The sequence below is a fragment of the Penaeus monodon genome, chromosome 10 (genome assembly GCF_015228065.2).
Source record: "Penaeus monodon isolate SGIC_2016 chromosome 10, NSTDA_Pmon_1, whole genome shotgun sequence".
In the NCBI taxonomy this organism is placed as follows: Eukaryota; Metazoa; Arthropoda; class Malacostraca; order Decapoda; family Penaeidae; genus Penaeus; species Penaeus monodon.
In genome coordinates, this window is record NC_051395.1 from 5,868,338 (window position 1) to 5,883,337 (window position 15,000).

The window sequence follows — 15,000 nt, forward strand, 5'->3', positions numbered from 1 at the left end:
TTAGCTCAAAAGATGTTTACAAGTAGCCTTTTTAAAGAAAAAAATAGATTTATGAAAGAGCTCTCCTTTGGGGTAAAATAACGGCGGGAGGTGCAGCAGTACGAGTGCCCCCGTGCGGTGTGGCTGATTCGGGTTGTACAGTTGCAGAGAACGGGGTCCTGGGGCCGATTCACGAGTGCCAGCAATCGAGCCAACCCGGGGCCAGCTACGCGGACCATCCCTACCAGGTATACGAACACAGCGTGTTGGGTCGAGGGAGAGTACATGTAAAATATATATATATATATATATATATATATATATATTATTTTATTATAATATATATTTATGTATATTATATTATTATATGTTTTATATATACTATTATATATATGTATATGTATATTTATATATGTATATGTATTATATATATCATTTATATTTTTATTATGTTTATATGTATTATATCATATTTTATATAACATATGTATTGTTATATCTATAATATATCTATATATTATTATTATATTACACCCCATATATATATTCATAATTTACTATATATATATGTTATATATGCATTTATGTTAATTTATATATTATATTATATGTTTATATGTGTGTTATTATGTCTATTTTAAAATGTTATATCTATATATATATATATATGTATTTAATTATCTATCTATATATTATTTATATATATTTTATATCTCTTTGTTTTATCCCTATTACATCTATATTATATCTATATATATATTTTATGATAATTTTTATATATACATATATTTTTGATTATATTTTGTGTGTTTTTTTATATGTATATATATCCTATTATATTGTATATATCATATTATATGTGTGTATATATAATATGTATATATATCATATTATGTATATACACATATATGTGTGTTATATTTTATTTATCATATTATGAAATTATACACATATATGTGTGTGTATGTATATATATATATATATATATATATATATATATATATGTATATATATGTGTATGTATGTATGTATGTATATGTGTATATCTATACACACACATACATATACATACATAAATTTATATATATATAATATATATATATATATATATATATATATATATAGTTTGTATATTGGATTTGTTTTTCGATATTAGCTTAATTTCATAGGGATTAAATGATTATTTACGGATATCTTGTTTTTTTCCCTTCGTATAAAATAATGTCCAGATCAACGAAGAAAAAAAAATAAATTATCCATGTTTTCCCGTGAGACACGAATTTCAGATTTTTATTTTAACGCCGCTGCTGTTGCTTACGTGGCTAAGACATAAATGCAGACGCTTAACAATTGCTCTAACGCTTGTGTGCTAGACTTTCCCGCAATTATCTCCTTGGAACAATGCACACGCAAGGAGGGGGAGGGAGGGGGGAGGGAAACGATTATAAATTATTATTTTTTTGTATTTTCATTTGTGTTTTCAGAACTCGTTAAAAAAAAAAAAAATCTTTCTTCCTTTCTTTCTTTCTTTCTTGTCATGATAAATTATATGTATTTAATTGTAGGGGATTGTAATAAGTTGAGACTGTCGAAGTATACTTACGAACAAAATATTTTTATTGTGGAATAAAGTCACTGTCTTTGCTATTAGGGAGTTTTATGTTTTCAAGTTCTGTGAATATAGTTTAATTGGATATTACTTGCAGCGTCTGTAATAGAGAAGTTGTTTTCCGTAAACTCTATGGAAACAGGAAAATAAGGAAAAAATAAAAACTAGTATAAAACGATTTATCATAAGACCTTTAAAAATGATAGTAATAATGATAGCACTGAAAATTGAAACAATAGTATGAATAAAAACTTGAGTATTTATATCAGTAGAAATTAAATTAATTATATTAGTAGAAATTAAAATCATAATATTACTAAAAATAAAAAATATTTTAATAAAGGACAAAAAATAATAATATTAATAAAAATTAAAATACCCATCTTGATGACGATAAAAATAACCACATCAAATAAACGTACAGACCGTAGAACGTCCTTGGCCATTGTCCGTTCCTGATACGTTCCTCGTCCGTTCCTGATACGTTGCTGATCCGATCCTGATCCGTTCCCCCTTTCCCGAAGGACGACGAAGGCGAGGCAGGCGAAGGCGACGAAGGATCGGAGGCCAGCGCGGTGTCGTCGGACGCGGCCCTCATCGGCGGCGGGGGCGCGAGTACGACCAACCTGCCGAGGACGACCCCCACGAGCCGACACGAGCTGGCCACCAAAGTACAGAGCCTTAAGGACGAGTTCACGGACCTGCTGACGGAGATACGGCGAAGGAAGAGCGTGACTGACGGAGGGGGGGGCGTGGGCATCGGCGTGCAGACGGAGGTAAAGAGTCTGTGGGAAATTTGCTGGTCTGGCTGGCTCTGCCTCTTTTGTCTCTTTCTGTCTGTCTGCCTTTCTCTTTCTCCCTCTTTCTCCCTCTTTCTCCCTCTTTCTCCCTCTTTCTCCCTCTTTCTCCCTCTCTCTCCTCTCTCTCTCTCTCTCTCTCTCTCTCTCTCTCTCTCTCCCCCTCTCCCTCTCTCTCCCTCTCTCTCTCTCTCTCTCATGTTCAAATTAAATTAATCTTCACACTGTAAATCCGTCTCTCCAAATATCCTGATCTGACTCCTGTGTCTTTCCAGTTTGAAGAAGACGACGGGGAAATTCGTCGCCCACGCAAAAGAGCCTTGTCCACAACCTCCACCTGGTCGTCCTCATCTGGCCGCGAAATATCATCATGCATGGCCCGCCCCCTGACCACGCCCACTCAGATGGGCCCGCCTCTCCTTGCCCCAACAACGCCCACCATGCCTATCAAAGGAGGAGGTCGCTCTTATTTGGTGACGGACATCCCCTGAAGTGCAGGTTTATGGTCGTGTTTGCCTTTGTTAAATGTCCCCCCCCTTTTTTCACCCATTCTGTTCTGTATTATAGGGATGTATCCTTTGGTTATTTTGTTGGATAGGCGAGATCCTTTTGTAATTGGTCTTCCACAGGGCCGACTTGAAGATAGACTAATAAGATTTGTTTTGTTAATTGTTTTAGGGTACTTCAAAATGTTCTTTTTATATTAATATATGTATAATATGATATACTTTGAAAAACATAATGATACATTGCATAACTGTTTGGTTATATATGATGTTGACTGTTAACAGTTTTTTAATTGGAGTGTGTTACAGTTATTGATCATTTTAATGTAAATTCTGTATGTAATCTAGATAGATTTATTTCCATTTTAAAGCCTTTATATGAAATAAAGCTATTTAAGCATAGCAAAGCACAGGTCAGATTTTATGTATAGAACATGTATGATAATTTACCATTCCCTGTTCATGTGTTTGTTGAGATCTTTTTGTGAAAACAAGGATTTTTGAAAATATGAATACTATAAATGTATATTTTTTCAAGATGTATATCCACCAATATTATCCATTTTTTCAGAAAAAAAAAAAAAATAGTCAAGTACATGTTTAATGTTTATTTCATAGCTGAATAAATTAAAGAAGGAAAATTGACATGAGCATAATGTTCAGCACAGAGAAAGCAAATTTATCCGTTTAGTTTAATCCACAATTGACCACAGTGTCACTATATAGTTTACATAAGGGTTATTAATTATATTTGCATGAGCATAAAGAGTTCTGAGTCAATAAAAGACAAGAGGAAATATATTGTGGTTGAAATAAATCAATGTACTGTGGTATTTTTTTTATTTTTATTTTTATTAATCAATTAATTAGGTTATATAATGACAAGCATATGTTTTGAAATCAGTCCAAATGAAACGAGCATAATCATAATTTGGTGCTATTTTACCCATCCATTTCAAAATACTGAATCCCATGAGCCTGTATTGGGATATGATGAAAAGCATTATCCTGTATATTCCTACATGAAGAAAGCTGTTTCTCAAACAAATATAAGATCAACAAGAACAAGAAATAACACCTTGGTAGGATCATTACCTTGTCATCAAAGCTGGATTATCTCTTATGTCACATTTAGAAGCAGATTCACTTCTCTGATTAATTTAGGTTGCTTCAGAAAATATTTCCATTGTTCAGGATTTCAAATCAAATTTAGAATATAAATGTAACAAAATCTAAACAAAAGCATAATATCATGTTTCTGCATAATCTACAAAGTAGATGTATATAGTGTATAATAAATATCGCTAGGATGTATTTCATTGTTCGTATAATTTCTACTCACAAGATATAGATTTTATTTATATAGTGTTAATAGAACTTTCACATCTATCAAAGACAAGATAATACATTCTATATTATGAGAGCCAATATATTTCTCACTCATTACAGACACTGTACTGTGATCCTCTTATTTTGAGTCAGTGTTACTCAAAGACTATGACCTAGATATTAAGCTTCTGTATGTAGAAGCGTTTCATTTCTGTAGTGGCATTGTTACATATTCTCATAATCCATATATATACATATATATAACAAGTCCTGGATTACAGTGATGATTGCTCTGGATACTATAGGCCCTACAGACGGTGGTGCCATTCATATTGCAATGAACCAGTGTTTCTGTGGTTAGTGTACACAATATTCCATTGTTCTCAGTACTGTTCAACATAACAAGGAGGTGGATGACTCATTTTTTTTTTTATATAAAATACATTTTATTTCAAGAATATAGTATGGAATTAAGGCAGGTTTTGGAATATGTAAGAGTCATTACTGTGTTTTAACATGTGATTAATTTCAGTGCATAATGATTATCAAAGTGATCTAATCTTTTGCCAATATATTCAAAACATTTTTTCACTAATGTCACATAATGTTAAGGTTATAAGTTCATTTGCAGTACAGCAGTAAATAATAATAATAATAATCTTAATAGTAACAAACAACACAAAAAATTAACAATAATCATAAAATTCAAGAAAAATAATAACAAACTTATGGATATATTAATATCTGCTCATAAAATACTAGAGGAGACAGGAATGTTATAGACAAGAAATGCTGGACTGTTGAATTATTGGATTTTATTTATTGTAAGTACTCTATCAAGGAATGTCTTGAACCCTGTATTTAAAGGAATAATTGTTCGATTTCTTGACATGACCAACTTCATAAATTTAAGATACATAATGACCCTGAAGGTTACACTTTTCCCATATTTTGTGTCCATGATTTGTTTCCTTTTTTTCCAAATCACAGATTATATACAAGTAAATGATTTGTTTATACATAATTTCTAAAAGGTTGAAATACTGACTTTTATAACTCAGACACTGTTTTTAAGGGTATTGTATATGTATTATTCATCAGGCTCACACTCATATCTTATATGTATATATTGTAAATAATTACATATGTATACTGTATATGAACGTCATACCTTATAATAGTGGGTATTTATAAACATCTCCCCCCAAAAAAAAACATTTGGAAGAAAGAATCAAAATATTCAGAATGACTAAATATCAAATCTGCTGATAAACGAGGCTTAAAAAAACTCAAATCCCTTTCATTATTGGTAAATGTTGCCATTCAGTATACATCGAGACTTAGAAATGACACCTTTTTTAGAATTTCTTTCATTATTTCTTTTTTTCAACTGCTTGTGCCAGGAATGCATACTTAGATGTACAGTCCAGTGTTATTTTGTTTTATTTTTTATTTTTTTTACCCAAAAATGGCTCTAAAATCACTTAGTCACTAAGGTATCTATTACTAGGTCTCTCTTTTTAATTGTTTACCCTTTTTTATGAATTATAGTTAAAAGAAGAAGAAGATGATGATAATAATAATAATAATAATAATACCACTACTACTAATGATGATGATGGATGATGATAATAATAATAATAACAATAACAGTAACAGTAACAATAATTGTTGATGATGATGATGATTCAAGGACTGGAGTAAACATATAAGATCAGGTAGGCCTAGTGACAGAATTCTTGATGACTAAGCACTTCAGGAGCCATCTGTGTGTAAAAAAATATCTGTAAAACAAAGCCACTGTGGACAATGTAGGAAGTCGGAGCCAATAGGTAGCGTAATTGGTACGGTATCGCATGCAGTTGTTATGTGGCTAATGATAGCAGTTTCATTTGAAACCATTTCCTGAAACATTATATGCTATTAATAATAGTATATATTTATACTCTTATCCATTTTACGCTTGCACAAAGTTATTTTATTTCATTCTATTTTTTTTATAATTCAAGAGATAAACTTTAATAACCTTGTATTGGATATCATAACAAAACCTATCACTATGGTTTTACAGATTTCTTTTCAACTATTCTGTCACAAAATATAATTTTAAAAAATAACAGTTAGAACCAAAATAATAATGATCAAAACTACAATGAGTTAACAGTGACCGTCCACAATGACTGTCTAGGAGTGATGAAGTTGCTTCAATGGTTCCTTTTGATTATATTCACGACCATACATATAGATTCAGTATAATTTTTTATAGGTTCGTGCACCTGACTTTAGATGTACGCATTTGAAAATTTTAAAGAATCAATTGGTCAACTGCACTATCCCCTTAACAGTCGATGTATTACCTCCTCTTTTCACTTGTAAATGGCATAATGTATCATGTAGTGTCTCACTGCTGTGTTATTTAGGTCTATCTTGTGTAATAATGTTCAAAGCTTGTTCAAAGAAATGTCAGTTGTATGGATACCTGTGCAGATGCTGAAATAATATGACATATTCTGCTTATTTTTCCTTTTCTTCATGAGTAGAAAGTCATTTCTCTTTTTCTGTGTTAAAATGAAAAGTTTAAAGCAAGTCAGGGTCATTATATATCATTATGCTTAAGGACAACATTAATCATGGATCCCTATTTATCTCCCTATATTCAAGATGAAGAGAGACAGACTTCAGTGATATTATTACATACTAAAATGATCAGTTCAACGCCTTTTGTAAAGTATTAAACAATAATACGGTGCAAATTTTGTCTTAATACGAAATGAATACTTTCAGAATAATAATATATAACATACATATCCATTGTTTTTCTTACCTGTGTGCAGATAAATAAGAGAAGGACGGAGACACTTGAACCAAATGGCAAAGTCCCCCCTCAAAGGACATTTTCGTTTTCCGATCTTTTCTTTTTCATTTTTGCGAAGAGTTTTGTCACCATGAAACAAATGCAATAGTTATGTCATATTCAAATTTACAACCTTTTCTTAATGTAATGGGTTAAATAATGTCATATGTCTGTAAAACTGAGCAAGAGCCACAATTCATAAGATACCTTGGCGCTTCGTTTAACAGTGCGTGCGTGCGTGCGTGCGTGTGTGCGTGTGTGTGTGTGTGTGTGTGTGTGTGTGTGTGTGTGTGTGTGTGTGTGTGTGTGTGTGTGTGTGTGTGTCTGTGTGTGTGTCTGTGTGTGTGTCTGTGTGTGTCTGTGTGTCTGTGTGTGTATATATATATATAAATATATATAATGTATATGTATATATATTATATTATGTATATATACATATATATGCATACATACATATGTATGTACATATATATATACATATATATATATATATATTATGTGTGTGTGTGTGTGCGTGTGCGCGCGCGCGTGCGTGTGTGCGTGTGCACAGCAAGTCGCAGCGGCATGGATGGCACAGCAGTTTCAGGCCAAACTGCTGCAATGAGGTGGTTTAGTGAGTGGCGAGGGAGGTGAGGCCCCAGGTTAGACAGGGCGCTGTTGTAGCTGTTATAGACAGGACCGAGAATTACCTGGGCTGCCCTTTCCTGCGCCCTCTCGAATTATAAGTAGCTGGTTGGCGGTGAGGAAGGTGGACCAGGCGGGGGAGGCGTAAGTCAACTTGTCCTAGCTTTGTCCCAGCTAGAACAGGTAAATAATATACCACATTAGAACACAAATTAGAGCTATGATTTATGGGTTCTATTATGAATTTCATTGTGTTTGGGTAACTGAAGTCAAAAGTAAACTTAATCTGGGGGTAATTATTTTACAAGAGTGTCTTTAACTGTTTCCTGAGTTTAAAGCTTAAATCACTCAATCACTCATACCAGGTAGTTTGACATATTCATGGTCTCTTTTGGCACTATAGACGGTTTGTAGGTTGGTTAATTTCTTTTTAAAAATGCAGTTAGTTATTTTATCAAACAAATGTGATGGTTACCCATTTGCTGTAATAAAAAAAAAAAAAAATCCAAGAAGAATATCTCATCATAGAAAGCGGTCCAGTTGCTACATAAATTATAGGCCCTAGTGATTAGAGTTTAAAGACTGAATTTTGTAAACATATGGGGTATAACTGATAAAGGCTTAGGCGAGTGACGGTTGGTTTACGGTAATTGTTAGTCTGGAAAATGCCATTGCTATTGGTGATCATGGATTCTAAACAATGCAATTGGTTGTTCTTTGACATTTCACAGGTAAATTTCGTGCTCAGGTGTCTGGAATTCAGAAAAAAAAAGTAAGTTTAGGTGAGAAGGGTGTTTGAAGAACACGTGTTGTCGATATACCGACGATAATGTGGAGGTTTGAATTCAGACAGGCATTCTAGCCAGTTTTGTTCGATGACAAACAATTGTATTTGCATAAGGCCCCAGAGAGAGCCCATGGCTACACCATCTGTTTGGGTATACGGACGATTATCAAAAGTAAAAACCGAACGATGGGCTGTAATTTCATGAAATTTCTTGAAGTTAACTTTATTTAATCCAATTTTAAGATACGTGGTGTTAGTGGTCTCGTAGGGGCGCGTTTGTTAACAGATTCGACATCGAGATTAGCCATGGTGATAGGTTGTTGGAAGTTAAGAGATGTGATTCTTTGTACAAAAGATGCGGAAGTATCAATAGTATATTAGTTTGTTGTCAAAGGGGAGTTGATGGGAACGAGAAATTTAGTGTTTTAAATGAACATTCCAATCGAGGAGATAATAGGTCTTAGTGGAATATTTGGTTTATGCACTTTGGGCAGTCCATAAAGTATGCCAGGTCTGGAGCCGGAATTCGTAAGACAATTACAGGTGTTTTCATTGATGGATTATTTAAATAGGCGAATACTTCGGTCGTGATTCATTTGAATTTAGATCGGTCATTGAGAATACCCATTATCTTTTTGTTTCTTGTCACATTTGTTTAACATAACAACTCGTCCCTTATCAGGTATTGGTAATAGTTATTGCCATTTCAAAGTGTTTGTAGAGGTCACACGAGCGTATCAGAATCAAGAGCTTGTTTTGTCAGGTGTGAGAATTTTCTAAAGGCATTGTTGGATATAGTTGTAATATTGCTAGCAACATTACTGGAGTTGTTATTACAGATGTCATAATTCTATATGGTGCTACAAAGTTTTTTTGAATATGACTTTTTCTTTGTCCATTGTTTTCCTTGATGTCAAATAGAAACTGTTCACACAAAAAGTCTCAGCCCTTCGAATTGATATCAAGAAAAAATAAAGCGCTGAGACTAAAATAATAATGATCAAAGCTATGAACTAATAGTGACCGTCCTCAATGACTATCAAAGAGTGATGAAGTTGCCTCAATAGTTCCTTTTATTACATTCACGACCATACATATAGATGCAGTATATTTTTTATATGTTCGTGCACCTGACTTTTGAAGTACGCATTAGATTTTTTTTTTAAGAATCAATCGGTTAACTGCACTATCCCCTTAACTGTGGTTATGAAATAATTCTGCATTTATCTTTTGATAAGTTACTGATTCTTCCGAGAAAATATGATGGCTTCTTTCGCACCCTGAAATCTACTGTAATGAGAAAGCTAATTACGAGCCCATATTGCCGTATCAATATGTCGGTTAACATATAAAACACAACAGTCAGCCTCTATACTAAAGCATATAAAATTCCTTTTCAATCTTTGCAGAAAGATCAACCTTAGAAAAGGTAAAACCATAAGAATGATTATTCTTAAAACGGCCCAAATCTTTAAATGGAGACGAATATAGTTATCAGACAGAATCATATGATATTCAGAGATAACGCCATATTCTACCTCAGGTACTTCACTATATTGCCTTTAGTTAAAGAAATATGCATATTTTTGTGTTGTTTAGGTGTTAATGTACTTCACTGTTGTAGCAGTAAAGGTTAGGTATAATCCATGAACAATCCATTCATTTTTTTAATGAATATAAAGACGTAATACATTCATTAGTACTACAGCGTACTACAGTATACATTTGTCTTTCCGGTTCCAGTTATGCTAGATAACTAGAGTGAAAATGAATCCTCTTCATGGTATAGACGTTATAAAGCAGGATTCCTGTGACGAAAAGCTTCTCGTACAAACTTGGATCGCATCCGTTCCTCTTCTTTCTTCGGTTGCATTCGGGCTTCTTTATGCTTCTATACTACACAAGCATATTTACACAGCCATGCTCCCTTCATAGCGATTTGGGCCATCAACGTAAGGCTTGCGTCTGTAATGTCTTGTGTTCTCTTCAAAACGCATTCACGACGCCTGCACACACTTCGGAAATAGCCGTTCCAACTTCAACGGTGAGTAGCAGTAAGGTTAATGACGCAATTTTCATAAGTGTTGCTTCAGCTGCAGCTTGCGTAGTCTCTTGCGCGCATTCGTGTTATCCTTTCTTCTCCGATACTTCGCCCATATCAGCGGCCGGGTGCTCAGGGGTCCGTAGGTGCCGTGTCCGACATAGTGGACCCTCTTGTAGTAGACTTTTGAGTACTGTACAGGTGCCACATTAATCGGCGCTAATGGTACTTGGTAGCGCTCTCTCTCCTTCAGCAGCATGACCTTTACTTCCTCCGTCAGCCGGAACTGCATCTGGTGCTTTTCTTCTGTGGGAGAGCCCAGCATATGTGCCATTGTCAGTTGCAGTTGATCTGTATACGACCTGCTGCCAGTGCGACTTTTATACCGGCGTTTGCTTGGCTATGGATTGCACCACGTTGTAGTTTTATATACGTACACTAATACCATATACTGACATCTTGTTTAACTTAGATGGGATGCGCCGGCTCTATACAGTGAATGCCAAATGCTTATGAAATGAGAGACTAACAATTAGGATAGTTCATTATACGTCTGGCAATGTCGCGTTCTGCTGCTACATGGCATGCCTACTGCATCTGACGTCACGGTTTCCCCGACAAAATTCTTGTTTCATCAGGTTTTAATGTTTTTCCTTTTTAATTTTACACGCACACACACACACACAAACACGCACGCACTCACTCACTCACTCACTCAAGCACGCATGCACGCACGCACGCACACACACACAGTCACATCTGTGTGTGTGTGTGTGTGCGTGCGTGCAAACTCCCTCTCCTCCTCTTCCTCCCTCTCCTCCTCCTCTTCCCCTCTCCTTCTCCTCTTCCTCCCCCTCCTCCTCCTCTTTCCCCCCTCTCCTCCTCCTCTTCCTCCCTCTCCTCCTCTTCCTCCCTCCTCCTCCTCCCTTCCCCCCTCTCCTCCTCCTCTTCCTCCCTCTCCTCCTTCCTCTTCCTCCCTCTCCTCCTCCTCTTCCCCTCTCCTCCTCTTCCTCCCTCTCCTCTCCTCCCCCCTCTTCCCCCTCTCCTCCTCCTCTTTCCTCCCTCTCCCCCCTCCTCTCCTCCCCTCCTCCTCCCTTCCTCCCTCTCCTCCCTCTTCCTCCCTCTCCTCCTCTCCTCCCCCTCCTCCTCCTCTTTCCTCCCTCTCCTCCTCCTCTTCTCCCCTCTCCTCCTCTTCCTCCTCTCCTCCTTCTCTTCCCCCTCTCCTCCCCCTCTTCCCTCTCCTCCTCCTCTTTCCTCCCTCCCCCCTCCTCTCCCCCTCTCCTCCTCCTCTTCCTCCCTCTCCTCCTCCTCTTCCTCCCTCTCCTCCTCCTCTTCCTCCCTCTCCTCCTCCTCTTCCTCCCTCTCCTCCTCCTCTTCCCCCTCTCCTCCTCCTCTTCCTCCCTCTCCTCCTCCTCTTCCTCCCTCTCCTCCTCCTCTCCCCTCTCCTCCTCCTCTTCCTCCTCTCCTCCCTCCTCCTCTCCTCCTCTCTCCTCTCTCCCCTCTCTCCTCCCTCTCCTCCTCCTCTCCTCTCCCCTCTTCTCCTCCTCTTCCTCCCTCTCCTCCTCCTCCGGCTCTATACAGTGAATGCCAAATGCTTATGAAATGAGAGACTAACAATTAGGATAGTTCATTGTACGTCTGGCAATGTCGCGTTCTGCTGCTACATGGCATGCCTACTGCATCTGACGTCACGGTTTCCCCGACAAAATTCTTGTTTCATCAGGTTTAATGCTTTTCCTTTTTAATTTTACACGCACACACACACACACACACACACAAACACGCACGCACTCACTCACTCACTCACTCAAGCACGCATGCACGCACGCACGCACGCACACACACACAGTCACATCTGTATGTGTGTGTGTGTGTGTGCGTGCGTGCAATCTCCCTCTCCTCCTCTTCCTCCCTCTCCTCCTCCTCTTCCCCCTCTCCTCCTCCTCTTCCTCCCTCTCCTCCTCCTCTTCCTCCCTCTCCTCCTCCTCTTCCTCCCTCTCCTCCTCCTCCTCCTCCTCTTCCCCCTCTCTTCCTCCTCTTTCCTCCCTCTCCTCCTCCTCTTCCCCCTCTCCTCCTCCTCTTCCCCCTCTCCTCCTCCTTTTCCTCCCTCTCCTCCTCCTCTTCCTCCCCTCTCCTCCTTTCCTCCCTCTCCTCCTCCTCTTCCTCCCTCTCCTCCACTTCCTCCTCTCCTCCTCTCCTCCCCCTTCCTCCTCTCCTCCCCCCTCCTTCCTTCCTCCCTCTCTTTTCCCCCCTCTCCTCCTCCTCTTCCTCCCTCTCCCCCTCCTTTCCCCCCTCTCCTCCCTTCCTCCCCTCCTCCTCCCTTCCTCCCCTCCTCCCCTTTCCCTCCTCTCGCCCCTCTCCTCCTCTCCCCCCTTTTCCTTTTCTCCTCCTCTTCCTCCCTCCCCTCCCCCTCCCCCCCTTCCCCCCCCCCCCCCCCCCCCTCCCCTCCTCCTCTTCCTCCCCTCCTCCCCCCTTCCTCCCCTCCCCTCCTCCTCCTCTTCCTCCCTCTCCTCCTCCTCTTCCTCCCTCTCCCCTCCTCTTCCTCCCCTCCTCCCCTCCTCCTCCTCTTCCCCCCTCTCCTTCCTTTTCCCTCCCTCTCCCCTCCTTTTCCTCCCTCTCCACCTCCTTTCCCTCCCTTTTCCCCCTCCCTTCCTCCTTCCTCCTCCTCTTCCCCCCCTCTCCCCCTCCTCTTCCCCCCCTCCCCTCCTCCTCTTCCTCCCTCTCCCCTCCTCCGCTCTATACAGTGAATGCAAATGCTTATGAAAGAGAGACAAACAATTGGGATAGTTCATTGTCGTTGGCAAAGTCGGTTCTGTGTACATGGCATGCCTACTGCATCTGACGTCACGTTTTTTCCCCCAAAATTCTTGTTCATCAGGGGTTTAAAGCTTTTCCTTTTTTAATTTTAAAAGCAACACAACACACACCAACACAAACACGCACGCAACCCCCACTCCTCACTCACTCCTCACTCACTTCTCACTCATCACTCAACACGCATGCAGCACGCACGCACGCACGCACACACCCATCACATCTGTGTGTGTTGTTGTGGTGCGTGCGTGCTCTCCCTCTCCTCCTCTTCCTCCCTCTCCTCCTCCTCTTCCCCCCCCCCTCCTCCCTTCCTCTCTTCCTCCTCCTCTTCCTCCCTCTCCTCCTCCTCTTCCCCCCCTCCTCCTCCTCTTCCCCCCCTTCTCCTTCCTCTTCCCCCTCTCCTCTCCCCTTCCTCCCCTCCTCCTTTCCCCCCTTTTCCTCCTCTTTCCCCCCTCTCCTCCTGTCCTCCCCCCTCCTCTTTCCCCCCTCTCCTCCCCCTCCTCTTCCTCTTCCCCCTCTCCTCTCCCCCTCCTCTTCCTCCCCCTCCTCCCCCTCTTCCTCCCCCTCCTCCTCTTCTCCCCCTCCTCCCTTCCCCTCTCCTCCTCCTTTTTTCTCCCTCCCTCCTCCTCTTCCCCCCTCCCCTCCTCCTCTTCCTCCCTCTCCTCCTCCTCTTGGGACTAAAAAATTGGGATAGTTCATTTACGTCTGGCAAGTCGCGTTCTGCTGCTCATGGCATGCCCTCTCTGACGTCAGGTTTTCCCGACAAATTCTTGTTTTCATCAGGTTTAATGCTTTTTCCCTTTTTTAATTTACCGCACAACACACACACCAAACACGCACGCACTCACTCCTCACTCCTCCTCCTCAAGCACGCTGCCGCACGCACGCACGCACGCACACACACACCGTCACATCTGTGTGTGTGTGTGGGGGGTGCGTGCGTGCAATCTCCCTCTCCTCCTCTTCCTCCCTCTCCTCCTCCTCTTCCCCCTCTCCTCCTCCTCTTCCTCTCTCTCCTCCTCCTCTTCCCCCCCTCTTCTCCTTCCCTTCCTCCCCCTCCTCCTCCTCTTCCCCCTCTCCTCCCCCCCTCTTCCCCCCCTCTCCTCCTCCCCTTCCCCCTCTCCTCCTCCTCTTTTCCCTCTTCCTCCTCTTTTCCCTCTCCCCCCTCCCCTTTCCCCCCTTCCCTCCCTCCTTTCTCCCCCTCCTCCCCCTTCCCCCCTTTTTCCCCCCTCCTCCCCTTTTCCCCCCTTCCTCCCCCTCCTCCTCCCCTTCCTCCCTCTCCTCCTCCTCTTCCCCCTCTCCCCTCCTTTCCCTCCCCCTCCTCCCCCTCCTCCCCCTCCCTCCCTCCTCCTCTTCCTTCCTCCTCCTCCTCTTCCTCCCCCTCCTCCTCCCCTTTTCCCCCTCTCCTCCTCCTCTTCCTCCCTCTCCTCCTCCCCCCTTCCTCCCTCTCCCCCTCCCTTCCTCCCTCTCCTCCTCCCCTTCCTCCCTCTCCTCCCCTTTTCCCCCCCCTCCCCCTCCTCCTCCCCCCTCCCTCCCCCCTCCTCCTCTTCCCCCCTTTTCCCCCTCCCCTTTTCCCCCCCCCTCCCCTCCCTTTCCCCCCTCCTCCTCCTCTTCCTCCCTCCCCTCCTCCTCCCTTCCCCCTTCCCCCTCCTCTTTTTCC

At 40.8% G+C, this 15,000-nt stretch overlaps 2 protein-coding genes across 2 annotated transcripts in view; both read left to right on the forward strand.

Annotated features, from left to right (window-relative positions):
* The window catches only part of LOC119577502, a 9,814-nt gene extending 2,789 nt beyond the window's left edge, over positions 1-7,025 (forward strand). Inside the window, exons 2-4 of the mRNA XM_037925097.1 lie at positions 59-227; positions 2,113-2,364; positions 2,661-7,025. Coding sequence (XP_037781025.1) covers positions 59-227; positions 2,113-2,364; positions 2,661-2,876 — 637 coding nt within the window. The 3' untranslated portion in view covers positions 2,877-7,025. The remainder of the gene's footprint in view (positions 1-58; positions 228-2,112; positions 2,365-2,660) is intronic.
* Positions 7,026-8,493: 1,468 nt separating this feature from the next.
* The window catches only part of LOC119577799, a 16,096-nt gene continuing 9,589 nt past the window's right edge, over positions 8,494-15,000 (forward strand). The window contains exon 1 of the mRNA XM_037925368.1: positions 8,494-8,535. The gene's annotated coding sequence lies outside the window, so the exon portion shown is untranslated. The remainder of the gene's footprint in view (positions 8,536-15,000) is intronic.